Raw genomic sequence first — 27,172 nt, forward strand, 5'->3', positions numbered from 1 at the left:
CTCCTGGGGAGTGGGAAGACTGGTACCCTCCGACATCCCCCGGCCCGCCCGCGCCTGCGCAAAGCCTCTTCTCGCGCGAACGCGCAGCCATCAACTCGAGTATCCGCGCAGCCATCAACTCGAGTATCCCCGCAGCCCCAGGGATGCGAGGTCCGCCGTAAACCAGCCTCCGTTCCTTTCGTGGAACGACGGGCGTCGCCTGAATCTCCGGACTCCTACTCCACACCGCCCCTCTCGCATTCCTCGGGATCGAGTGCACACGGGCGCGCGCCCGGCCTCAAAACAGAAACCTCAAAGAAACAGACCGAGGAAAGCGCCCAGGGGAAGGAACCCCGGCGCGCGGGCCGCGAAGCCTCAGCCACAGCTCCGCCCTCCGCGGCCGGCTTTCTGCCTCCGCATTGGTCCGCGCGCCCGTCAGTTTCCGCCCCAGGCCGCGCCAGCCGGCCTCCCGACTCCCTTGCTCGTTACGCCGCCGTACTTAGGCTGCCTTGCCGGCTGTTGGCCGCCCGTGCCAGTCCGAGCCTGAGCTAGCGCCGGCTCCGCGAAGCTCGGGAAGGGGAGGGCCAGACTCGGCCGCAGCTGAGCATCGCCTGGGTGGGCGGCAGGGCCGCGGCCTCTCCGCCGGCAGCACCACCTGTCGCGGGGCGAGACTTGGGGTAAGGCTTCGCGTGGCGCGCCGTCGCGGGAGGCTTGGCACTGCGGGGCCAGGGCGGGAGTTCCTAGAGGGGAGCGGGCGCCGGCCTCCTCCTGTCCGGCCAGTGAAGCCGTTTGCGGACCTGCGGCCGGCTTCCGTGTGTGCGGCCGGCATGGACCCGTGTAGCGGATGGGCGGGGCGAGGCAATGGGAAGGGGTTCTTGGGGTCGGGGCTGAGGGCGGGGGAGTGGTCAGGTTGAAGCGGTCCCCAGTTCCAGCGTCCGCGGCTCTTCCCCGGACACGGTTTTGGGGCGCGACTTCCCCGTTTCTAGACTCGCTGGTCCCAGGGTGGCCCCCTTCCCGCCCCGGAGTGAGATCCTGTGGCCTCCAGAACCCGAGCATCGCTCCCTTCCGCGCCCTTTGAACACCCGATTTTGTGGCTAGACACCTATTACCAATGTCTTTCTGCAGGGATGAATTAATGACAGGAGTTAGGCGCTGTGTGTGTGTGTGTGTGTGTGTGTGTGCGCGCGCGCGCTCGTTCGTGTGTGTGTGTGTGTGTGTGTGTGTGTGTGTGTGTGTGTGTTAGTTCGTTCCTCGCTTTAAAGGAAGTTTGTTAGGAGCTAGAAAGTTCTAAGATTGGAACAGTTCTGTCAGGCAAAATGTCATAAGTAGACCAGGACTGGCAGGTGTTCCTTTGACGCTGGTGGTAACCACTTCTGCTCGTGTGGTGGTGTTACATTTTCGATCCTGGAATTGACTTTCTTTCTTACGAAAATAATTCCAGAAAGCTTGTTGCCTTTTAATGAGAAGCATAATCAAAACAATACTTTTTTTTTCAAAATAAAAATCTTAACAGTAGTGCTTCCTTACAAAACGTAGTGTTACCTCCTATCAGATTTACCTTCCTGATGCTTGTGGCAATCACTTCTGGCAAAATAATAGCATTGTTGTTTCTTTTAGTGTTGCTATTGGTAGCAATGGAAGCACTATTGATTGTCAGTTACGGTATGGACACTACTCTCTACGTGAGTCATTTCAAAATAACTTTGAGGTTGGTACTGTTATTTCCCCTTGACAAATGAATAAACTCAGGCTTAAGAAGGTTAAGTAACTTGCGCAAGATCCTGGGTTTTAGGTAGCAAAGCCTGGATTTGAACTCAAGCAGAATCAGGCAATTTACCATAACAGCTCCAGCTCCCTCTTAACCTTGCCTTGTATGCTTCTTAAGCATTGTTCATGTTGTTAAGCTAGTTGCAAAGTTGTACTCATGAATTTTAATTTCAAAATTTATTCTTCACTCATAAATTTATTCTTTAGTTTCCAGGCATTCTGGAAGTTAGAGAAGAAATGGTTGCCCCACATTTACCCCTCCTCAGCTGTCCTTGTATTGTATGAGTGTGTGTGTGTGTGTGTGTGTGTGTGTGTGTGTGTGTGTGTACTAATTCTAGTAGTTATACAAAATATAAGTATAGAATCTACTGTGTAATTACTAAAACTAATTGAGTTACATGTTACTATGTTACATGGTTTGCAGAAATATAGAAAAAAACAGTTTAACTCTTGGCTTCTAATATTGAACCTTTAATTAGGTTTGAACTCTGACTTGTAACCTGTATCTGACTCTTTTATGGTAGTTATAAAGACTTAATGAGAAGTTAGGCATAACGGCCAGATATGCTGCTATAACCTTTATCATAGGTTAATAGGGAATATTGGGCTATGCTTTTGTAGATGTTCTTCATTCTCTTGAGAATTAAATATACCCTTGCTCAGTAGTTATTCCTGAGAAAGAAGCATTTACAGATTTCACCCTTAGAAGGTGTTTATGTGTAATGTCTTTTCTTTCATACATTTGTTATGAAAACACGTTAAAAAATTCATAAAAGAAAAACTCATTTACCATTTGAGAATTTCTTTTGTAAATTAATTTCTATAGTGCCATAAACTATATTTAATTTCCTATAAAAATAAGCTCTTCTCAACTATATTAAAATTTATGTTAAGTTAAACTAAAATTCTAATTTATGTTGGTGAATTTTTTGACAAACTTAATAATATTTTAAAACAAGTAATGTTGAAACCTGTAATAGTTTACTGAGGATTAATTTTAGAGGGAGGACAAAATTCGTACTAAATGTCAAAATCACTCTAACATATGATTTTCTAAAAACCTATTTTATTAAAAGTTAACTTTTATTTTAAAGTCACCATTTTGATTGTATGGCTGCATATCATTTCTGTTGATCAACACGTACAAATTTCAAAAGTAATGAAAAATACTATATTGATTCTGTAGATGTTGTTTAGGATGACATTTGATGTTGCCTGGACGTGTATGCCATCCACATTCTCATTATTGACCTAGAGATTTCATTTGAAGTCATATAAATAAATGCTAACCATGATCATCCTTACAGCCTCTTAGTAAGGATTTCACACCAGAAGATGTTGATGCAGAAACTCACAGGCATTCGGGAGGCACCTTCTGACCACCTTAGTCTCTTACTACCACTAGTAGTGCTTAGGTAACTAACATTGAAGCACTTGGAGGGCACTGTGATAAGCATCTTAAATGGATTACCTAATTTAAATCTTAAAATGGTACTGTTTAGTAGGTCCTGTTGTTTATCATCCCCACTTGAGTGATGAGAAGACTGCAACAGACTTACTCAAAATCACAGAGCTAGCACTGGCCAACTCTGGATTTAAATCTGGTAGTTGAACCCAGAGCTTGTCTTTGACTACTGCTGACCTGCCTGGATATGGATTTTATTGAATAAACCTTCACGTCAAGTAGTCAGGCTCTTAATGATGATGATAAAGCTCTAATTGCTTGACACTTTATAAATACCTGATTACTACACACAGCTCTGCCCAATAGAGTTTGCCCTCCGCTAGTTCATTGATAAGAGAAGTAAGACTTGTAAGGTAGTGGTTCCCAGACTTTGGAACTTCTTGGGCAAGCATGCACAGGGGGACAGTTGGGACCAGACATAGACTGCCAACTTTTAATTCTGTCAAGGTTAAGTACCTTTTTAAAAACTACCACAGTCTACACTGCCCGTCTTTTCATAAAAGAAAGGAATTTTTTTTTATCACTAAAAAGGTATGAAGATCGTAATTAGAACACAAAAACAAAGACCATAAGTTTTGTTTTATGAACGACTGTATTGCATTGTCCCAATTTTTCTCATTTGGCCACAGACCTGTGAAAAACGTGTCCCAGATGAACACCAATTCAGAGACCATTTGGGAATGCCTGGGTGACACCACTGATTGCAAAATGGTGATGAGCCGAGTCCAGATTCAGACTTGGGTCTGACTACAAAACTTGTCCTCGTTGCCCCCAGTCATGACCTCTGTCTAATTTCGGTCTCCTTTGCATTGCTTCCTTTGACCCCAAGTAAGAGGCTAAGGTGAGTAGTCTCCCGCAGCCAGTGACCTAGCAGTTTCTGTCCCAGTCCAGTTTGTAAACAGCAGAGAGTAAGTTCTGGGGCAAGGCCATGTGAATGACACACCAGGGGAGAAACCACAGGCATATCTCAGTATCCCAGAAACTCACATAAACAGGCAGCTTGATTTTGCATGTTGATTAAAAATTGGAAGCCCTGCCTTTTGGTTCCTTTTTTTACTTCACTCTCCTTGTATCACATCTGCATAACGTAATATTTTATCTTGTTGCCTCCCCAGATGATATTAAGGCTACCTGTCTCTTAGTCCTTGGTTCTAATTTTGGCAGAATTTTTTCCCCTTAAGTTTGTTTTTTACTCATGCCTGCTGTTTTAAAGACACTGTTAAAATTACTTTTATATTTTATTTTACTATCACTTACTAATAAAGTAAGTGATATAACATCTATATATTTTTTGGATATATTCTCTCATTTGATCATCAAAATTATCTGTAAGGTAGATTTGACAGGTGGTATTATCTTTATTAAACAGACTAAATTCAGTGTTTGATAGCAAAACTTTAACCAGGAGTTGAAAGCAGATTTCATGTATTAGATTGCTGATCTTAACTTCTGAAAGGAAAAACTAATTCTCCTTACTTGCAGACTGAATTCTTCTGGCCGCCAAACATGGGATTTTTTCCCCCCACACCCAGCAATTCACCAGTTCTCAGCAGATGCTGACTGGGTGTCCTTTAATTTAACCTCATTCTGACGCTGTCCAAATGCAGATAGCGTCACATCCCACAGGTTAAGAGTTCAGTCGCAAAAGATGTCCCTACTTCAGATGCCAATTGGAAGTCCAGGTTGTGACCTGTACTTCTGACCTATAAACTGAGGCTTCCCACAAACCCCTCCTCAAACTGGATGATTTTATAATGGCACATTGAACTCAGAGAGATACTTTACTTGCCTTTACCGGTTTATTATAGAAGGATGCAACTCAGGAACAGATGGAAGAGATCCGTAGAACTGGGTATCGATGGGAGTGGGGGGAGGATGTGGGGCTTCCCTGCCTTCCCTGAGTGTGCCAACCCCCAGCACCTAGGTGTGTTCACCAACCTGAAAGCTTGGCAGATCTCCTTCTTCACGAGTCTCTAGTCCCTGCCCACTTCCCTTTTCTGGAGGTTCCGGAGTGGGGCTGAAAATTCCTGCTCTCTAATCGCTTGGTGTTTCTGGTGACCAGCTCTTCCCTGAGGCTTTGTAGTGGTCCACCCTGGGTCACCTCAAAATGGGTGGCTTATGAATAACAGAAAATACTCCTATCATGCAGGAAATTCCAAAGACTTTTAGGAACTCTGTTCCAGAAACTGGGGACAAAAACCAAATACATTTCTTATTATACAACAAGTGCTGATTACAAAATGCTTTTTTTTTTCAGATTTTCTTTGATTTAAAATTTTTTTTTTTCAACGTTTATTTATTTCTGGGACAGAGAGAGACAGAGCATGAACGGGGGAGGGGCAGAGAGAGAGGGAGACACAGAATCAGAAACAGGCTCCAGGCTCTGAGCCATCAGCCCAGAGCCTGACGCGGGGCTCGAACTCCCGGACCGCGAGATCGTGACCTGGATGAAGTCAGACGCTTAACCAACTGCGCCACCCAGGCGCCCCAAGATTTTCTTTGATTTAAAGTAAAAAGTATTCCGTATTATTTTAGATGTGCCTACCTCACCAATATACTGCAAATACTAGTTCAGTCTTCTGGTACTAAAATTTTAATCGTGACACATAATGCTGTCTCTCCTGGAAGAGCCACACAAACACATGATCAATGCTACCATTTCAATTTCTGTCTTTTTAAAATTTATTTTGAAATAACTTGAAAGGCTTTGGTTGCATACATCATACTTCTTGGCCCCTTAATAGTTCACTGTGTGTTTTTGAAACACAGGTGTCTCTTACATATGGTTATCAAATTCAGGAAATTTAAAATTTTATAAAACTTTTATGTAAGCTATGGTACATGTTTCAGTTTTGCCAGTTGTCCCAATAAATGTCCTTTATAGCATTTTTTTTTTGATTTAGGTTTTGCACCTAGTTGTCATATGTTTAGTCTTCTTTAAATTGCAGTAGTTCCTTAGTGTTTGTCTTTCAGGACATTGACTTTTTAAAGTGGCCCAATTATTTTGTTGTATATCTCTTGTAATTCTTTATTACTATTATTATTGAAGTATATTTGACATAAAACACTGTATAAAGTTAAGATGTACAACATGTTAATTTGATATATTTATATATTGTAGTATGATTGCCGTTGTAGTGATATTTATTGCTTCTAATGTTATATCATTTCTCTTTGGTGGTTGAAACAATTAAGATGTAGTCTCCTAGCAAGTTTGATGATTATAATACAGCATTGTTGTCTATATTCACTATATCATGTATTAGATCTCTAGGAGTTACTATCTCTTAAGGCTCTCACTGCAGGTTTGTACCTTTAAACATCTGTCCTATCCTCCCATCCCTTCATCCCCATCTCTCATGATTTTTGATGTTCTTATAATCATATAGATTTCTTGTTTTTGTGGCCGTACTTATACACTACATTTATATGAAATACCCAGAATAGGTAAATCCATAAAGACAGTAAGCAGATTGGTGGTTTATGGGCACTGGGGGAGGGGAAAAGCTGCTTAATGGGTACAGTGTTTTCTGCTGGGATAGTGATGATATTTTGGAACTAGATGTGGGGTTGCACAACATTATAGCTTTTCTAAATCCCTCCAAATTATTCACTTGAAAATGGCAAGTTTTGTTATGTGAATTTCACTTCACTTAAAAAATAATCCCAATATAAACGGTTTGCTGCACCCCCCATACAAACCCTTGATTCCTCAAAAACTACAAATTCCACTAAGAACTTATTGCGGGATCATTGCAATGATTTGTAATAATTACGATACATGGGCATTGCAGGTTGATTTTTGGTGGGAGAATTGATATGCAGAAGAATCTATTATATTCCTATCATTTAATGTTTAATGTAGTATGTAGAATTTTCCATTTTGAAAAATTCCTATGTGTTTGTGATGGACAGGAAAGGGTAAAAACATGTTTTCTAGCCAATTTGCATGTTTTTCTATGTTAAATAACAGGGTTTTTGAAAACAAAAAATATTTAGTACATTACATAATCCATAACACATAATATATAATTATTACATAAAAATAAGTATAGTATTATACTAATATTATATTAGTACATTAAAGTCCTACATCTAGGTTAAGAATTTGTTTGTTTTTTGGCTTATTTTTTTCGTTTTTTTAAATGTTTATTTTTTAGAGAGAGTGTGTGTGAGCAGGGGAGGGGCAGAGAGAAAGGGAGGCACAGAATCCAAAGCAGACTCCAGGCTCTGAGCTGTCAGCACAGAGCCCAAGGAGGGGCTCAAACTCATGTACTGCAAGATCACAACCTGAGCCTAGCAGAAGTAGGCCTCATAACTGACAGAGCCACCCAGGTGCCCCTAGGTTAAGAATTTGAATAGCTTCTCTTCCTCTAAATGTTTACGCTCCAGGCTTTTCTGTTACTAAACTTTTCCACCTTCAGCCTAGACTCCCACACCCATTTACATGTTTACTAGATGTTACCTTGTTTCTTAATCTCTCCATTTTTTGGTCCCATAAATGGGAGATACATTCCTTGTCACACTTGGGTAGATTAGAAAAAGAGTAAGTGTTTAGCACATTTTGTAGTGTACCATATATACAAAATGGCAATGATGAGTAACCAGGGTCAGTCTTTGTCTTCACCCAACTATTACTCTTTTACAACCGTTGCAACCTGTAGAAACATAAATGTACTTTGAAAAAGCTTTATCAAGTGTGGAAAATTAGGCTTTCTATATCTGCTTTTGAAAACTGATACCTGATGTGTGTGCAGTTCTCTGAAAAGTTTATTTGCTTCTTTTTTCCCAGGTGAAAGGAAAGATGTTGTCCCGGATCAGAGTAGTTGCTGCTCCTTGTACTCTGGCACGTCGTCATTTGCACATAAAAGAGAAAGGCAAGCCACTCATGTTGAACCCAAGAACAAACAAGGCTAGTAACTTTAATACTAACATAACATTTTCTCTCTTCCTGGAAAAGGTTTGATATATCTCAGACTGATAAAGCATGAACTTTTTGTATTTTGTAGCTTTGTCCTAAAAGTATTCAGAGGTATTTGCTTTTTCTGCGTGACTTTTCCCTTTTCTCCATGTGGCAAGAATCGTGGCTGCATTATGGCTCCCAGTTTCACCCCTCACAACTTCTACCACCAGAAAAAGATTGACTTTATTTCCTAGTTTCAGCTCAAAAAAATCCCTAGAATAGCAGTTAGCCAGGATTTTTAACCAGGGTGGGATATTTAGATTTACCCAGCTCAAATCAGGTACTTACCCTGGACCAATCTAATTGAGCCCTTGGAAGATGGAGTCAAAATTGTAGAATAAAATTTCATCTACTTTTTTTTATATATATATATATATTTTTAACGTTTATTTATTTTTGAGACAGGGAGAGAGCATGAACGGGGGAGGGTCAGAGAGAGGGAGACACAGAATCTGAAACAGGCTCCAGGCTCTGAGCTGTCAGCACAGAGCCGGACGCGGGGCTTGAACTCACGGACTGCGAGATCATGACCTGAGCCGAAGTCGGATGCTTAACCGACTGAGCCACCCAGGCGCCCCTAAAATTTCATCTAATGTCCACCCCTACCGTACCTCCAACCAGCTTTTTGGACACAAATCATTGTGTACAAGTGCTTTTGCCCAGTAATCTCATAGTGCTACTTCAAAGTGGGGAGACTTCTGACCCTCTTTACAACTCTTGGGGCAGAAGTGGCAGGTATTATTGATACCTAGTCTTGCCTTAATTCTGTACCCAAAGTGTGTTCAGTGGGCAAGTCCCTCTCTATTTTTTAGTGGTGATATTAATTAGGAAATACACATAGTTCTGAAAAAAGATTTCTTACAGAAAGCTTGTAAGAGGATACATTGGATTTATTGTAATATGGAGAGTTACCTCTTGGGAAGGGTGCATGCAGATTAAGTTGTGATTTATTTTAAAACAATGATCATCAGAAATTTGCCAGTCCCGTTTATTTCCTCTGGTGGGGGTTGGGCATAATTAATTGTACAGTATATGTTTTGAAGGATTTCAGGCCTGCAAGAGGAAATTTGATCAAGGGTCACGCAGAGCGCCTTATCTTTGCATTTTTGGTACCTTGCACAGAAATGAGAATTCTGTAGGCAGTGGTGAATTAAATGAAGCTTAATGAGGGATGTTCTAATTCTCTCTCTTTTTTTTTTGCCTCACTTCCCCAAATCTTGCTTGCTCTCCAAGATGCAACTCACTCAAATCCAGTTCTCCTGTAGAGCCTTTTCATACCACCATAGACTGGAATAATCTCTCCTTTCTCTGAAACCCTGTAGCAGTTTTTATCTTCCTGTTCCTGTGGCAAGTAATCAATATATGTTGCTGCGTGCTTCCTTTCATGACTTAAGCTGTCCTTGAAGTAGTTGATGGTAGTTGCGTTTTCATGAATTTATATTCCTAACTATATTTCAGGTTCCTTTGGGGATAGGGACCATTCAAAATTTCTTAAATTTTTTACAATGCCATGAGTACAGTAAACAGTTGCTAAGTATGTTGGTTTTATTTTATTTTTATCCTTACAGAAACTATTTAAAATGTACTGTGAGGAGATTATAAGAAATGTATAAAATACATTAAGTGGCAAATTAATTTTAAGGAGGAGGGTAGTCTAAAATGCATTACGGTACTTCTGTACAGAAAATAAAATCTAATCCTCTGGCCCTCTGAAATCTCTAAGGTTGGATAGCATCTGTATGGTTATCTCATTGAAAGATCACTTTTGGAAGCCCTGTAAGCATCAGAAAGAGTTATTTTGTCGTGTGTGTTTAAGAAGGAACATAGACTGTGATTCCCAATTTGAGGGTCATGAAGTCCTTGGGGACTTAAAAGAAATCAGGTATGTGCTTCAAACATTGTAGACTAAATGTCTTAAGAGTATGTTGCTGCTGCGATTAATAAAATAGTAATATAAGGCAGTACTGAATTCTTTTAAGATTGTAATCTTTTAACACATCCCAGCGGGGCGCCTGAGTGACTCAGTTAACCATCAAACTTCAGCTCAGGTCACAAAATCAGGGTTCATGGGTTTGAACCCTGCATTGGGCCCTGCACTAAGTCCAGAGCCTGCTTTGAATTCTCTCTCTCTCTCTCTCTCTCTCTGTCTCTATCTCTCTCTCTCTCAAAATAAATAAATAAACTTAAAAAAAAAACAAAACACATCCCAGAAATTGAAAGGATGAATTGGACAATTAAAAAAATAAATCAAAAAAGATTGTAATCTTTTAAGATGTCTGGAATCACTGTCTACTAAAAGCATACCTGTTATTATGTCTGTAAGACTTTTTTCATTGTGGTAAATAGTGTACAATTTACAGTTTTAACCATTTAAAATTGACAGGCCAGTCACATTAAGTACGTTCAGAGTCATGCATCCTTCACCGGAAATGGAAACCCAGAACCCATTCAGCAGTCACTCCCCATTTCCCCTTTCCCCTCCTCAGCCCCTGGCAGCCACTAATCTGTTTTCTCTTCCTATAGATTTGCCTATTCTGGTATGAATATGAAATTCTTTATGAAATTTTTTAAAGTCCTTATACTTAAAAAAATTTTTTTATGTTTTTATTTATTTTTGAGAAGAGAGAGACAGAGCATGAGCAGGGGAGGGGTAGAGAGAAAGAGGGAGACACAGAATCAGAAGCAGGCTCCAGGCTCTGAGCTGTCAGCACAGAGCCCGACGTGGGGCTTGAACTCACAAGCTGTGAGATCATGACCTGAGCTGAAGTTGGAAGCCCAACCAACTGAGCCACCCGGGCGCCCCAAAGTCCTTATACTTTAAAGGACAGTGAACGTCACTGTGCTAAGTTATAAGCAGGACTTTAGGTGTTAATTTGAATTTGGTAGCCATGAAACTTTGGCTCTTCACTTAACCTCTCCAGACCCGAGTCTTCACCCTTAAATCATTAGGTAATATAGCATTTTGAAATGTTCAGAAAGCATTACAGATTTTTTTCACCATGACCAAGTGGGATTTATACCTGGGATGCAGGGCTGGTTCAATATCCTGAAACGTTCAAAAGGCTGTGCAAGTTTAAGATTGGATTTCTCCTTCCATCCTCATGCTCATTTGGCTATTTATTTACTTACTTATTTTTTTAATTTTACTTGAGAAAGAGAGAAAGAGAGAAAGAGAGAGAGAGAGAGAGAGAGAGAGAGAGAGAGAGAGAGAGAGAGAGAGAGAGATTCACAAGCAGGGGAGGGGCAGAGGGAGAAGGAGAGAGAATCCCAAGCAGATTCCATGCTGTGAGCTCAGAGCCTGACAGGCGGCTCATTCCACGGACTGCAAATTCATGATCTGAGCCAAAAGCAAGAGTCAGATGCTTAACTGACTGATTGCCTAAATTTCTAGATAATTTTTTGAAACTCATCTCTGTATCCTTTGTTGTAGGAAGTTTGCACTTCCCAGTTTTGTACCTGGAGCTCTGGCTTTATGGTTATTAGTTCTGTGAGGGTTTTTGTTTGTTTTTATTTTAACTTCCCCTGGCTGTATGTCTAATAGGTAAACTAATTCAAATTTTTATTGTTTGTGTAAATAATAATCATATTATGACTAATGAAAAATTGCATTCCTACTACCCCAGTACATCATCTGTTTTTATTTTGCCAAATCCCCTTAAAAGTATATTTACCTTTAAGATTGTAGTATACAATTTTATATGCCATTTTACTACTGGGAAGAGTGTATTATAAATAATCTCCATGATGCTTCGTAAGCCTTTTATATATGGCTGCATCATAATTTAGTAGATAGATTTGGAATCATTAAGACTAAAGAGAGACCCCCTTGACTCTTACATGCTGTGTTATCTTCGGTGTAAGGTTATACCTACAGTTTCTTTATATACAGTTTATATATACAGTTTATATACAGTACATATACAGTACATATACAGTTTATACACAGTTTTATATATACAGTTTCTTTATCTAGACTGCCGTGGAGAAAAAGGAAAATTCTAAAGCTACTTTAGGCACTGTAAATGCTTTATAAATGTGAGTTACCCCCTCCAGGGGATGTTTTGTAATTTAGTTAGCCATGACCCTATTATTGAATATAATTTTCAATTTTGACATTATGAATCATTAGTTAACTAGTTATCAGTTTTATAAGTAGGTATTTGGTAATTTCCTAATCCCTAACAGATTATTCTGATTGTATTTGGAAGGAAAGATATAGAAGGGGCCTTTTATGTCTCCCCAGTGTTTACTTGTAACACTCAAGTCTAGTTAACAGATTTTTATCAATATTGACTTATGTGAGAAAACTAGGTGTGTCTACAGGAAAAAGCTCAGGGGATCTTTCAGGATTGGTCAAAGGAGGTACACTTCTACTGTGTTAATGGCAGGGTATTGCTGTTGCACAGATGAGAAAAGGGCAGACTTGGTGGAACAGGTGGCATTGAGGAATGGAGAGGGAGAGGCTGACTGTTAAAGAACTAATCAAGGCATTCATTTTAAGCTAATGTCATCTTTGCAGACTTGCTTCACTTATTAATACCAGGCTAGAAAATTTAGGCATTTGATCAACTACTAACGTAAATACTCAACATATAAAAATGTTTTAAATCATTTTAACTTCGACCTTGCATTATAAATAAAATGCTTTTGAGTGTCCCTTAAACCTAGATAGGAGATAGGCAGTGACACCTTGTATAGCCAACTCATTTGTCTTTGGCACTAGGATAGGCACTTTTAAGTGAACTCATTAATTCATTTAAATCTAAAGTTTAGGGTCGGCTAAAGTTTAGGGGAGCCGACTAGCTGGCTCAGTCGGCGGAGCATGTGACTCTTGATCTTGGGATCATGAGTTCGAGCTTCACGCTGGGTGCAGAGATTACTTAAATAAATAAATAATTTTCAAAATAAATAAAGTTTAGCTTTTCCACTTTTGTCTTGTACTAGAGTTGGAAAAGAAAGTAAGAATGATAGTTTGAGTTTTACATCTTTTATATTTCCCAGCCTTAGGTGAAATCTTATAAGGAGAAACATGAGTTGCAAAGGATTTAGTGATCTAAGTCTTCTCCCTTTTCTCTTTTTCCAATATAGCTGAAGCTTTGTCAGTTTTATAGATCTTTTTAAAGAGCCAACCTTTGGGTTAACTGATTTATTTTTCCAGTTGTTTTTTCTATTTTCTATTTCGCTTATTTTTGCTCTGATCTTTAATACTTCCTTCCTCCTTGCTTCAGGTTTAGTTTGCTCTTTCTCTCCCCCCTAGTTTCTTAAGGTAGAAGCTTAGATGATTGATTTGAGATCTTTCTGCCTTTTTAATGTGGGTGTTTACAGCTCTAAATTTCCCTCTAAACATTGCTTTTGCTGCATTCCCTAAGTCCTAAGTTTTGGTGTGTGTGGTTGTTTGGTTTGCTTTGGTTTGGTATATGTGTTTTAATTCATCTCAGAATATCTTCTAATTTCCTTTGTGATTTCTTCTTTGATCAGTTAGTTATTTATGAGTTTGTTGTTTAAAATCCAAATATTTGTGATTTCCCCAAATTTCCTTTGATTATTGATTTTTAATCTCATTGCATTATGGTTGGAGATCAGACTTTGGATGATTTCATAAATCCTTTAAAATTTATGGAGACTTACAGTTTAACATACAGTCCTGGAGAATATTCCATGTGCACTTGTTTTGAAGAATGTGTATCTTGCTGCTGTTGTGTGGAGGGTTCCATACATGTCAGTCAGGTCTAGTTGCTTTATAGTGTTATTCAGGTCTTATATTTTCTTGGCTGATTTTCTGTGTAGGTGTTTTCTCCATTATTGGAAGCGAGGTATTAACGTCTCCAACTGGTCTTTCTTCCTTGGATCCTGTCAGTTTTTCCTTCAAGTATTCTGGACCTCTTTTACAAATGTATATATGTTTGTAATTGTTATATCTTCTTAATGGATTGACCCTTTTGTCATTATAAAATGTCCTTCTCTAGTAACAGTGTTTATTTCAAAATCTGTTTGGGTTATAGTTTACATGGTATATCGTGTTCCATCTTTTTACTTTCTACCTAATTGTATTTTTGCTATAGACAGCATAAAGTTGCCAATCCCTGCCTTCTTATTGTAGATTTTAACCCATTTACATTATCTAATGGTTGATAAGATACAGTTTAGTCTGCCATTTTGCCATTTGTTTTCTAAATGTCTTTTTTGTTCCTCTATTCTGCCATTGTTCCCTTCCTTTGTGGTAAATTGATACTTTCAAGTATACCAATCTAATTCCCTTGTCATTTCTTCCACTGCCTTTTCCTGAGTTGTTTTCTTAGTGGTTTGCCCTGGGGATCACAATTATCATCTTTATAACAACTTAGTTCAGTTTGATTCCAACTTAATTTTAATAGTACACAAAAGCTGTTGCTGTATAGTTCTGTCCTTTCCTTCAGTGCTGGTTTGTCATACAAAGCACGTGCTTATGCATTGTGTGATCATCAATACAGATTTATATTTATTTCTTTTTTTAAAACATTTTTAAAATTTTATTTTAGAGAGCACGAGGAAGAGGGGCAGAGAGGGAGAGAGAGAGAGAGAGAGAGAGAGAGAGAGAGAGAGAGAGAGAGAGTCCTAAGCAGGCTCCAAGTTCAGTGCAGAGCCCAGTGTGGGGCTCAGTCCCACGACCATGAGATCAGGACCTGAACCGAAATCAAGAGTTGGATGGTCAACTGACTGAGCGGCCCAGGAGCCCCTATGTTGACTTTTATATTTACCTGTATGATTATCTTACCCATGTTCCTTATTTCTTCAAGTAGATTTAAGTTACTGTCTAGTGTCTTCATTTTAGCTTAAAGGACTGTCTTTGGTATTTCTTGTGAGACAGGCCTGCTAGCAATGAGTTCTCTTTTTATTTGAAAATATCTTAATTTTTCCTTCAGTTTTGGATAATTTTGTAAAGACTTAGAAATTCTTGGTTGACACGTTTTTGTTTTGTATTTTTTCTTTCAGCACTTTAAATATGTCGTCCTACTGCCTTATGGCCTCTGTGGATTCTGATAAGAAATTAGCTGTTCCTCTTTTTAAGGATCCCCGGTACATGATGAGTCACTTTTCTGTGCTTTCAGGTTTCTTCTTTTGTCCTTGTCTTTCAACAGTTTGAATATGTGTGGCTAGGTATAGATCTCTTTGAGTTTTTTCTGATTGGAGCTGTTGAGTTTCTAGGATATGTGTTTCTTCTAGGGTTCGTGTTTCTCATCAAATTTGAGAAGCTTTTGGCCATTATTTCTTCAAATATCCTTTTGTCCTTTTCTTTCCTTGCCTTCTGGGACTCCTGTTATGCATATGTTGGCACACTTAATAGTGTCCCACCAGTCTCTGAAGCTCTGTTCATATTTACTCATTGATTTTTCTTTGTTTCTCAACTGGAAAATCTCAATTGACTTATCTTTAAGTTGACTGATTCTTTCTTCCACCTGCTCAAATCTGCTGCTTAACCCCTCTGAACTTTATTTTAGTTATTGTACTTCCAATTCCAGAACTTCTATGTTTGGTTCTTTTTTATAGTTTCTATTTTCTCAGTGATATTCTGTAGTTAGTGAGGTATCATTCTCTTACTTCCCCTTACTTCTTTAGATGTGGTGTCCTTTAGTTCTTTGAATATATTCAAAATAACTAGAGTCTTTGTTTAATTAGTACAATGTTTGAGCTTCCTCAGGGACAGTTTCTATTAGGTACCCTTTTTCCTGTGTATGAGCCAGACTTTGTCTTTGTGTATGCCTTATAATTTTTGTTGAAAACTGGACATATTAAAGAATGTGGCTGCTCTGGAAACCAGATATTCCTCCGAGGGCTTGTTATGTTGCTGTTGTCTATTTAGTGACATTTCTGAACTAATTTTTTTTCTGCGTGTGAAATATAATTGAACTACTTCTTTAAAGTCCTTATTCTTGTTTGCTAGGCCCACTAAAGTCTGCATCATTAGCTAAGTAGTCAACTCATGATTAGACCGAGACTTAAATACCTAAGGGTTCAGTGTACATGTTGGAGAGTGTCTTTAGTGTTCAAGCAGGTTACAACTACACATTAGCCTTTATTTCCTGCTTACATGGAGCCTCCAGGTTAGCCAGAGGTGGGAGCTAAGGGCCTTCTCAGATCCTTCCTGGACTTGCCTACAGTTTGTGCATGATGAGCTTCTAGATTCTTAGGAATATGTCAAGCTTTTCAACCACTGCCCCCACTCCCACCCCATGGACATTTTGTTCTTCAGCTTCTCCTTTTCAGTTCTTTGGTTAGCCTGTTGTTTCCTCAGCTGTTATCTACTGCCTTAGGCAGCTGCCATGTTAAATAATTGCCTCAGATTGTTTTCAGGACACTCTTCTGGAGAAAAAGCTGTTCACACTGGGTGAGCTCCATATAAGGTTAAATAAAGACAGATTTGCAAGTGGGTCTTCCACTGAAATAATGGCAGTTTTCCTGGGGATGGGGCTGTAGAAAAATCTCCAACCGCTAGACTCTATTTTTCAAAGCGATTATTTCATAGTGATTGCTGTTTTCTAGGCTTCTGTGGAGCTGGGGAGGGAAACATAGGAATAAGGCAAATAAGAATGTCATGAATCCTGCTTTTCTTATGAAAATTCAGCTGCTTCTCTTGAATAAAATGTTCCCTGATTGCTGAGGCCTTTGGTTAGTTTCCAGAATTCTGAAAAAGTTTATTCTGGTCATTTGGCCAGTATTCTTGTTGCTTTTATGGAGGAAAAGATTTTTGGAAGTCCTTACTCTGGCGTTTCTACAGACATCACTTTGATAAAAAGAAGTTAACACACAGCTGAATATCAGAAATTGAAAAAGATTTTCATATGACATAGGTTAATTTTTTCCTAAGTATCATTCCCTGCTTGCTCTTTGTCAACTCAGCCTCACTGCTTTCTAGTGGAAGGAGCTTCTGTTACCAGTTTGGTTTGTGTTCTTTTAAGCTGTATTCTGTTAATTTCATTTCTAATGTATGTATGGATCTGTGTATATGATTTATTTTATGGGGGGTTTCTGAATATAACAGTTAACAGTGAGTGTGTTTGATTTGAAACTTGCTTTTTTTTTTCTTAACTATGGGTCTGGGAGATACTTGTACTACATAATTGGAGATCTGTGTTTTCCATACCAGGAACTACCATAGGTTCCTTAACTGTTCCATAATTCATGGGCTTTTAGTTAGTTTGTAATAGTCAAGAGAACTAGAAACAGTACTATAACTAATCTTTTTTATATGTCTCTTTATGTGATGACTATTTCTCTACGATGGCTGTCTAGAAGTAGAATTGCTCTCTTGTAGAGTATGTGCATTAAAATTTAAGAATGTTTTTAAGTTGTCTTCTAAAAAGCTTAAACCTGTTTACATTTCTAGCAATGGTATGTGAGAATAACTCTTTTACCACACCTCACTGATACTAGAGATGATCAATCTTAAATACTTATGACAGTCTGGGCAAAATGGTATCTTACTTATTTTTTAAAAATTTACATTGAAATTACATTTTGTTGGATAGATAGCACCATTGCAACCTCAGTAAGCAATAATTTTTAATTCTTTTCTCCTTTGTAGGGAATGGCGTTTACATTACAAGAACGACAAATGCTTGGTCTCCAAGGACTTCTACCTCCCAAAATAGAGACACAAGATATTCAAGCTTTACGATTTCATAAAAACGTGAAAAAATTGAATAGCCCTTTGGAAAAGTAAGAGTTGATTAGGTGTTTCGTTTTTTTTTTTTTTAAAGGAGATAATTGTTTTAAGTTTATTTTATTATGAGAGAAAGCACAAGCAGGGGAGGGGCAGAAAGCCAGGAGAGAGCGAGAATCCCAAGCAAGTTCCACACTATCAGTGCTGAGCCTGATGTGGCGCTCAAACCCACGAACTGTGAGATCATGACCTGAGCCAAAGTCAGATGCTTAACTGACTGAGCCACCCAGGTGCCTGAGATGTTTGGTTTTTTTTATTGATGTCCTGATCAGAAAAATTGGGAGCATTATGGTTATTATTGCATATGGAATATATGTAGTCTCAAGATGAAGTTTGCATTTTAGTCAGTTAACTATTATTTTTATAATGATTATGTTTCCTTTATTTCACTGAATGTTTGTGTTTGCTATTGTAAAATGTAGCAGAAATCTATTTTTAAGCTTAAAATCACAGAGCATTTCAGACTTGAATGGAATGTTAGAAACAAAAGCTATTATCTGACTTGTATCCTTTCTATCCAACAACTTTTATTAATCATCTACTTTGTGTTTGCCACTGTACTGGTCACTGAGAGTGTAAAGTAGGTAAAAGGTAGGTGACCATATAATATATCATCCAATCCAGAGGAGTGAAAAAGAGGAGTAACTGAAACTGTCCCAGGAAAACTAGAATGTATTGTCACCCCAGTAATACACAGCCCTGCCTTCTAGGAGCTCATCAATAGATATTATACTGTGACGGTCATTGTACTCTATACTACTGTGTGCAGGACAGTGAGAAAAAGGTACATGCAGAGAACATTCTGAAAGCACAAAATAGGGACTCCTAGCCAGATTTGGGGAATCCATTAAAGTTTCCTGGAAGAAGTGATTCCTGAGCTGTGTTTTAAATAGTATATTACACGTGGCAGGCAAAATGAGAAAGAAAGGCAAAATATTATGGGTAGAGGGATCAGTCTGAATGCAGAATTAAAAATATCTTCTGGGTTTGTTAAATACAGGAGATTATTGTTTGATGACTGGTGAGAGTGGTTTCTCACCAGTAAGTAAAGCAGGACTTGGGGTTAAGGAGGTATATTTCAAGCTAGAAGGAAGTTGAAGGTGCTCATGCTGTGAGGAATGAGCCCAGAAGAAAGGGTAATTGATAGAACAAGATCCCAGAGAACTGGAAGGGACAGAGAGTCAAGTGCAAAGATGGAGAGGATGGGGCTGAGTGCAGAGGTAGAAGGCATAAGGTCGAGGACAGAGGTGGAGGCTGACCTTGCACAAGAAAAGTACAGAGGTAGAGGGAATAGGGTCAAGTACAAAGAGAGAACAGTGCGTTGAGTGCAGAGGTAGAGGGTGTAGGGTCGAGGGCAGAGGTAGAGGCTGGCCTTGGACAAGAAAAAAGAACAGGTCATTTTCTGGGGCAAGAGCAAAGATAAATACAGGTACAATATGGATAAGCTATGCAGGTGGTAGGGCAGAGGTTGAGATCTCATCCTGCCTTGTTGACCTTGATTTTCGCTATGATGTCTAATATGGAGGTTGTGGCTAAGATTTAAAAGGGCCAAGGTTGAATAGAATTGGTGAGGAAAGTGATAAATGTTTAGAATAGCCATTTAGCCAAAGAGTGTAGCTGAACAAGGACATAGTAAAGGGATGGGAAAGCCCTGAAGACTTAGTGGTTTAATCTTGTTTGTATTGATGTCATTCTGCCCAGCAGTGTTATTTTTACATGGAAAAGGTGAAATGTAACTTAATTCAGGTTTGGGGTTTGCTGGGCTGGCAAAGATGCTACATTAATTTATTCAGCTAGTATTCATTCAGGGCTGTTATGTGTCAGGCATTGTTTTAAGCTCTAGAACTACAGGAATGAGAAATTCCACCCTTTCCTTCAGGGAGTCCATGGCTGGAAAAGACAGACACTGTGGAAGGGGAGTGCAGTAATAAAGGTACAGGGGTGTTCCAAAATGGTGAAGATTTGTTCAGAGTGAGAGGCTTGATCATGGGATCCAGAGTGGGGAAAGAAGAGGAGCCAGGGAGGAGCTAATAGAGCAGGAGAAAACAGAGGGATCCAGGAGCCAGAGATCTCTCAAAGAACTGGGAAGTGGGGGCAATGGATAGCTAGCCACAGGGAAGAGGGTTGCCTTAGTGGTAATCAGAATTTCTGAGCCGTAGTAGTCCTAGGTGAGGACAAGATCCAGCATGGAGCACTCAGAGGAGGGACCAAACTTAGATGGAGGTGTAAGTGAATCACAAGTGCCTGATAGGTCTCTGCTGTCTGTTTCACAGAGCTACTCAGTCTTGTCTGTTTTCTCCCCTGGACTGAGAAGCAATCTCCGTCCCTTTAACTTCTACCTATTGGTATTATTTCTGCCTGTGGTAGCTGCATAGAAAATACTATTCCTCTTCTAAATAGAATCACTTCTCCCTGATTATTCACCAAATATTTGCACACCAGTTATATTCCACTTACTTTGCTAGTTACTGGAGATACAGAGGTATATAAAGCAATAGTCCCTAACTCATGATACCATCCAGGCTGGAGGGAAGACAGAGTCAGGAAGTAGAGTGAGAGTTGCAGAGGAGGGAGTAGGGTATTAAGGGATCTGAAAAGAGAAAAATCTGTGTCTGTGTGGTGGGGGAGGGAAATGGGCACCAAGGGAGAGAGTGCCACGTGAGCTGCATTCGGGGAGAGTAAGTAGGGACTATGCATGCATAGGGGGTGTCCAGAAGTTGTGTTGTATGTAGCAACACCAAAGTAAGACATGGGTGTATTTGAGAAACTGAAGTAAGTTCAGTATGAACATGTGGCTGGAAAGTAGGCGCAGGTGTTGCTAACTAGTTTAGAAGCATTAGCCTATTTAATGGGTGTTTGGAAAGCATTCAAAGAGAATAGAAATAATAAGAGTTATTTTTTTTTAAGAGAAGACTAGATTGGAGCAGGGGAGCAAAACCGTGTGTATACAGACCAGTTAAGAAAGTTCTGGGCGCCTGGGTGGCGCAGTCGGTTAAGCGTCCGACTTCAGCCAGGTCACGATCTCGCGGTCCGTGAGTTCGAGCCCCGCATCAGGCTCTGGGCTGATGGCTCAGAGCCTGGAGCCTGTTTCCGATTCTGTGTCTCCCTCTCTCTCTGCCCTTCCCCCGTTCATGCTCTGTCTCTCTCTGTCCCAAAAATAAATGAACGTTGAAAAAAAAATTAAAAAAAAAAAAAAAAAAAAAAAAAGAAAGTTCTTGAGGTAGCCCAGGTGAGAAATGATGCTAGCTTGGATGGGGTGAGGGTGGAGAGGGGGAAATAGATATATTTGAAAATTATTTAGTAGGTGGACTCTGTAGGGCTGTTGCTTTATTAGACTAGGGTAAGGTAGAGTGAGAGAGGGAGAAATCAAGAATGGGATCTTGGATTCTCATTTGGTCAGGTGATAACAGGAAGAGAAACAAGCTTGAGTAAAAAGTAATGCGTCTGTTTTACACATATTTAATTCAGGGTGACCACTGTTTTTTTTTAAATAATAGCATCTGTGACTTAATGTTTTTAAGTTTATTTTTTATAGTAATCTCTACACCCAACATGGGGCTCAAATTCATGACCCCAAGATCAAGAGTTGCATGCTCTTCTGACTGAGCGAGATGCCCCATCGCTGGTTTTTTTTTTTTTTCAGGCCAACATTTTCCAGTTTTCTAAACTTTATTCTTGACAAGCCATTGTTTATATGTGTATATGAGTTGACCATTGCCTTTATGCTACCTCTATGCTTTATATAGACCTGATAATGCCATTAAGCCTATTGGATTATAACTCCACAAGGACAGAGGTCACTTCTTACATCCTGGGAGTCCAAAATAGTGCCTGGCACATAGTACTTAGTAAATATTTGAATGAATGCCACTTTATTTTGCTTCCGTATTTACATGTTAGTCACTTTGAACATTAGTTCCATAAGGATAGTCTTTGCATTTCTAGTTCCTGGTATAGAGCCTGACTCTCAGTAAGGGTTCAGTAGATGTTAGCTGTTGTTTCTGCTGTTCTCCTCCTCCTCTTCTCCTTTGTCATCATCAGCATCTATAATTTAAGTGCATTTTTACTTTTGTTAATCTTTGTCCTGGGTGTTCAGCAGTGATAATTCAGGGTTTTGTTTTCTGGCAGGGAAGGGAGTCTTCAGTTTTTGATGTTTGCATATGACTTTCAAAGGCCAGAACTCTAAGTATAAATGCTGACTGATGTAGACCTTATTTACTGTGCTTAATTTCAGATACATCTACATAATGGGAATACAGGAAAGAAATGAAAAATTGTTTTATAGAATTTTGCAAGATGATATCGAAAGTCTGATGCCAATTGTATACACACCAACAGTCGGTCTTGCCTGCTCCCAATATGGACACATCTTTAGAAGACCTAAGTAAGGCTTATTTTTATAACTATATTTGCAAAGATTATTGTATAGGGAAAATTGCACCCCCTAACCCCTCTTACATTTCTCTTTTATATATGCAGTCTTAGGTCAACCACCTTCCCACCTCACAAAAGCTTAATTTGGACAAAAAGGGATTAATAAAAATCCAGCATGTTGATATCTTTTGTTTTTGTAGAAATAGCAACATTCATTTCTAACCTTCTGTAACTTATTTTGGTTGTTAGAACTGTGCATTTCTGTACCAAAAAAGGGGGGATGTAATCTTAATTTTCGTGGCAGATTCTCCAGAATTATCATGAATATCATTTTGATGATCTGCCCAAATTAAGAGATTCTCTCTCTCTCTCTCTCTCTCTCTCTTTTTTTTTTTTGTGTTGTTTGTTTTTTCTTTTAGAATTTGTACAAATTTTAATTTCAAATAGTTGTGGCACCTCAGCTATTTTAAGTAGAAAGAGTACTGGAATGGGCATCTACTTACGTCTTTCAATAAGTCACTTTCTCCTTCTGAATCTGTTTTCATATGAAATAGGGATCCTAGCACCTCTCAGAGAACAGCTGAGAAGGTCAGATGAGGAACTGATGGGACAATTCTTTACAAATTTTTGATTAATTTGTGCTTTCTTGTCATGTTCCTCTAACCTGTCCTTTTCTTCAGTCCTCACACCTTTCCCATGTCCTGCTTACACGTTGATACAAATGTACAAATTCAGACAGTGCAGGATAGCATTGACCTTCACTCTCCCCTCATCTAGCCTAGTGGTGTTCAGACCTTAATGTGCATACAGAACACCTGTGGGACTTAAAATGTTGATCCATGCCAACCTTCCTCTCCTTCCCGTTCCCAAGATTCTGCTGACAAAGAGAAAGGTCTGGAGGTCTGGATTTTAATGACCGTGGTTGGCGATGGTGCTGCAGGTATTCCCTGGAAGACCCTTGGACAACAAACACATTGTCTTGTTCTGTCCTATGTGCTGCCATCAGTTAATGAGTCTTAAGCATTTCTTTTTTTTCTTTTTCTTTTTACATTTATTATTTTTGAGAGACCGAGAGAGACAGAGCACTAGTCAGGGAGGGATAGAGAGAGAGGGAGACACAGAATCCGAAGCAGGCTCCAGGCTCTGAGCCGTCAGCACAGAGCCCAACGTGGGGCTCAAACTCACAAACCGTGAGATCATGACCCGAGCTGAAGTCAGATGCTTAACTGACTGAGCCATCCAGGCGCCCCAAGTCTTAAGCATTTCTTATGTTAACCCAGCTGTTCAGCTCTTTTACATTTCTTTTTCATTTAGAATAGTGTTTCTCAATCCAGATTAAAGGATTAAGATAAAGTTAAAAAATACTGATGCCTAGGCCCCACCCTAGAGATTCTGATTCATTCAATCTGGAGTTGGGCCTCTGTGTAGGTATTTCATAAAAGCTCTTGCTGTGGTTCTGATGTGTACCCAGCACTCAGAATGGACTCGAAGCATAAAGAGCATGGTTTTTGGCTGAGGACAGGTACTGTGTGTCCATTATGCAGTATAGTGCTGCAGGGGTGTTTTTTTGTTTTTTGTTTTTGCATTGAAGATCATCAGTAAATCTTGGTTGTTTAATTGACCTAAACTCCAGGCCAGTTAAATCAGGATCTCTGGAGGTGGGACCCCTAGCATTTTTTTAAAAAGTTCATCAGACAACTCTGTTAAGCAGCTGTAGTTGAGAAACTGTTTAAACTGATTTGAGATGGGATAATAATGCCAAAGCTGAGATAGGTACCAATGAGAAAGTTAAGTGTAAGAACCAGTTTGAAGGCACTGGGGACCTGTTGACCCTCACATCTGCCTGACTCATTTTCTACAACCTATGTTTCTCCCCCATCCCCTTCTCCCTACCTCTCTTCCTTTTTAAAAATCTGGATTATTTATCTCAATTGGATAACAATACGCTGTGTGTTTAAAATAACTTCACTTTTTCCTAATGCTTCAAGGACATCCTCTTTTGTGTGAAGTTATTTACTGTAGTTTTCTTCCCTCCCTTCCTGCTGCTTCATATTTCAAATTTTCAGTTTTAGTGAGTTTGAATCAGAGTGTATGTAGCTTTATTATGCTCTCCTGCATTAGTGGTTTATTTTTGTACTGACTTTTACTGGAGATGTCTGGAGTTTATTTGAATATGAGATGTGGAAACATTCCTTCTTGGCTAACACCATCACATCGTATAATAATCATCTTTGTTGCAGCTACTGTGTGAGCAATGCAATTATAGTTTGAAATAGTTGAAAATGTTTGAAAATAATCCAGTGTGATTTAGCAAAATCTGCTTGGAAATGATACTGTGTCTTGATGTTTTATTACAATATCTAAATATTCCAATTATGAACAAAAACTTAGTAGAAAGCAAAAAACTGTTGTGAAATGCAAAGGTGTTTTTGTTCTGTTGCAGGGGATTATTTATTTCAATCTCAGACAGAGGTCATGTTAGATCAATTGTGGATAACTGGCCAGAAAATCATGTTAAGGTACTAATAGCACAACCTTCCTCTTCACAATGTATTTTCTTTCTTTGTAAGTTATCTGAATTTCCAAGAACAGTTTTCATTGTTGCTCTGATTTACTTTGCATTTACATACATGCAGATTTAGTGCCCTGAGGAGATCAGGATAGTAATACTTACAAAATGGGTGACCAGTACGGAGTTTACCCTGGGAAAGAAATTGGAACTAGTTCACACTGTGAACCTGTCACTACCACTGGTGTTTCTTGCCTTCTTTTTATTCCTTTTCTGTTTCAATTAATGTTATTGCCGGTAGAGAAAATACATTAAATGCCATAAAAAACTTTCATTTTGGTGGGTGGTGAGAGGATTTATTACGCCTGTTTTCTTCTAAATCCCAGGTAGATTTAGATCCGTAGCAAATATAAAACTCTTTGAGTTTCAATTGTAATAGATATAAATTTTCATCAGTCTGGCTGTCTTTCGTAAAACAAAATCTGATGACTTATTAAGATCTTTTGGTAGGCTTTAGTGCTTATTATAGGCAGTAACCTTACTTGCCTTTATAACATGTCTTCCTCACCAAAATAATCTTTAATGAATAATTATTAGTTGTAGTAATCTAGAAAAAATTTGGTCAGATAATTACTCACAGTATCATCTTAAAACTTGGTAGGTATATTTTGTATTCTGGATCTCCCCTCAGCCCCCCACCACTGTTGCTAAGGTTTTTCTTGTTTGGCCTACGTTATTATGTGGGAGTAGCATGTTGTTCATTTCTAAACTTGATTTTCTCTTCTGGTTAATCTCTGTCCGAAGTTTGCCTGCCTGTCCCTGGTTTAGTCTTTGTGAAGATATATAAGTTGACTCTCCAGTCAGAAGCATTCTGTTCCTAAACCAAAGACAGAGGAAAATCAGACCTAGTTCATTCTCATTTTTATACCTAGATTCTAAAGTCCTACAGTTTTAAGTATGCTTGGTTGGTTTATGTTGGAAGTTAATCAAGAAACAATTTTGTTTTTAAAAGAGTGAAAATATACGAAGAGACTCTTTTTTTCAAATGCTTTAGTACCCCATTTTTGGCAACTTTTAATTTATATGTATTTTTTGTAATTAAGGCCGTTGTGGTGACTGATGGAGAGAGAATTCTGGGTCTTGGAGATCTGGGTGTGTATGGAATGGGGATCCCAGTAGGAAAACTCTGTTTGTATACAGCTTGTGCTGGAATACGGCCTGATAGATGCCTGCCTGTGTGTATTGATGTAGGAACTGATAATCCAGTGAGTAAAACGATTTTTCCTCTTTGATCTTTCTCTCATGTTTAAAAAACAAAAGTTTTATTATATTCTTCTTTTGAAGATAATATAAGATGGGAAAGTGTTGTGATTAAAGCTAGTCTGTCTTGAACTGTGCTTTTGATATTTATACAGACAACAGTAAATTAAGCCTATTAAGAGATTCTTGAAGAAAATGTAATGAATTTTTAAAAATTACGATAGTAATTTTTTTATTTTGCAATTTTTGCTTTATAGAGTATGTTTAAACTGGTGATGTAACAAAATGATTTTATTTTTACATCTGGTCTATTTTGTAGGCACTCTTAAAAGATCCGTTTTACATGGGCTTATATCAGAAAAGAGATCGATCACAGCGCTATGATGACCTGATTGATGAGTTTATGAAAGCCATTACTGACAGGTATTTTTTAAAAGGTTGAGTAAATGGAAGAATCTTTAATTAATAAAAGAAAGGAACCACAGTTTTCTTTTCCTTTATCTCTTTTGAAGATGGGTACAAGGAGATTAAATATTTGAGAATTTGGGTTCTGTTCTGCCTGCTTAGATTCTGATGCTGGTGACACCCTTTATACTCTGCCTTGCTTTCCTGAGTTATTGGACCTGCTGTAGGAAGTCTGTATTCCCTGCTTCTGCCAGACCCTCCTGTCCAGTTCTCCCACCCCTTGGCCTCCGGGCTCACTTGCATCGTTCCTGGGACTCTCGTGCAGCTTTTGTGTTTTAAACTTGCTGACCTGGGGTGCGGGTGGCTCAGCCAGTTGAGCATCAGACTTCAGCTCAGGTCATGATCTCGTGGTTGACAAGTTTGAGCCCTGGGTCGGGCTCTGTGCTGACAACTCAGAACCTGGAGCCTGCTTCAGATTCTGTGTCTCCCTCTCTCTCTGCCCCAACCCTGCTCATTCTCTCTCTCAAAAATAAATAAACGTTAAAAATTTTTTAAAAATAATTGCTGATAATTGGGGCTCCTGGGTGGCTCAGTCCGTTAAGCACTTGACTTCAGCTCAAGTCATGATCTCATGGTTCATGAGTTCGGGCCCAGCATCTGGCTCTCTGCTGTCAGATCTTCTGTCTGCCTCTCTCTCTGCCCCTCCCCTACTTGCGCTCTCTCTCTCCCCCTCTCTTTCCCTCTCAAATA

At 39.2% G+C, this 27,172-nt stretch overlaps 1 protein-coding gene across 2 annotated transcripts in view; it reads left to right on the top strand.

The window, feature by feature from the left end:
- Positions 1-465: 465 nt before the first annotated feature.
- ME2 (malic enzyme 2) overlaps positions 466-27,172 on the top strand; it is a 52,786-nt gene continuing 26,079 nt past the window's right edge. The window contains exons 1-7 of one of the 2 annotated variants that reach the window (XM_003995198.5): positions 466-656; positions 8,004-8,123; positions 17,737-17,870; positions 22,109-22,258; positions 24,692-24,767; positions 25,861-26,022; positions 26,337-26,440. In XM_003995198.5, coding sequence (XP_003995247.1) covers positions 8,016-8,123; positions 17,737-17,870; positions 22,109-22,258; positions 24,692-24,767; positions 25,861-26,022; positions 26,337-26,440 — 734 coding nt within the window. In that variant the 5' untranslated portion in view covers positions 466-656; positions 8,004-8,015. Of the gene's footprint in view, positions 657-8,003; positions 8,124-9,660; positions 10,057-17,736; positions 17,871-22,108; positions 22,259-24,691; positions 24,768-25,860; positions 26,023-26,336; positions 26,441-27,172 lie in introns of those variants that run through there. The other variant, XM_045042305.1, reaches the window with a different exon arrangement.

This window comes from Felis catus, chromosome D3, assembly GCF_018350175.1.
Source record: "Felis catus isolate Fca126 chromosome D3, F.catus_Fca126_mat1.0, whole genome shotgun sequence".
Lineage (NCBI taxonomy): Eukaryota > Metazoa > Chordata > Mammalia > Carnivora > Felidae > Felis > Felis catus.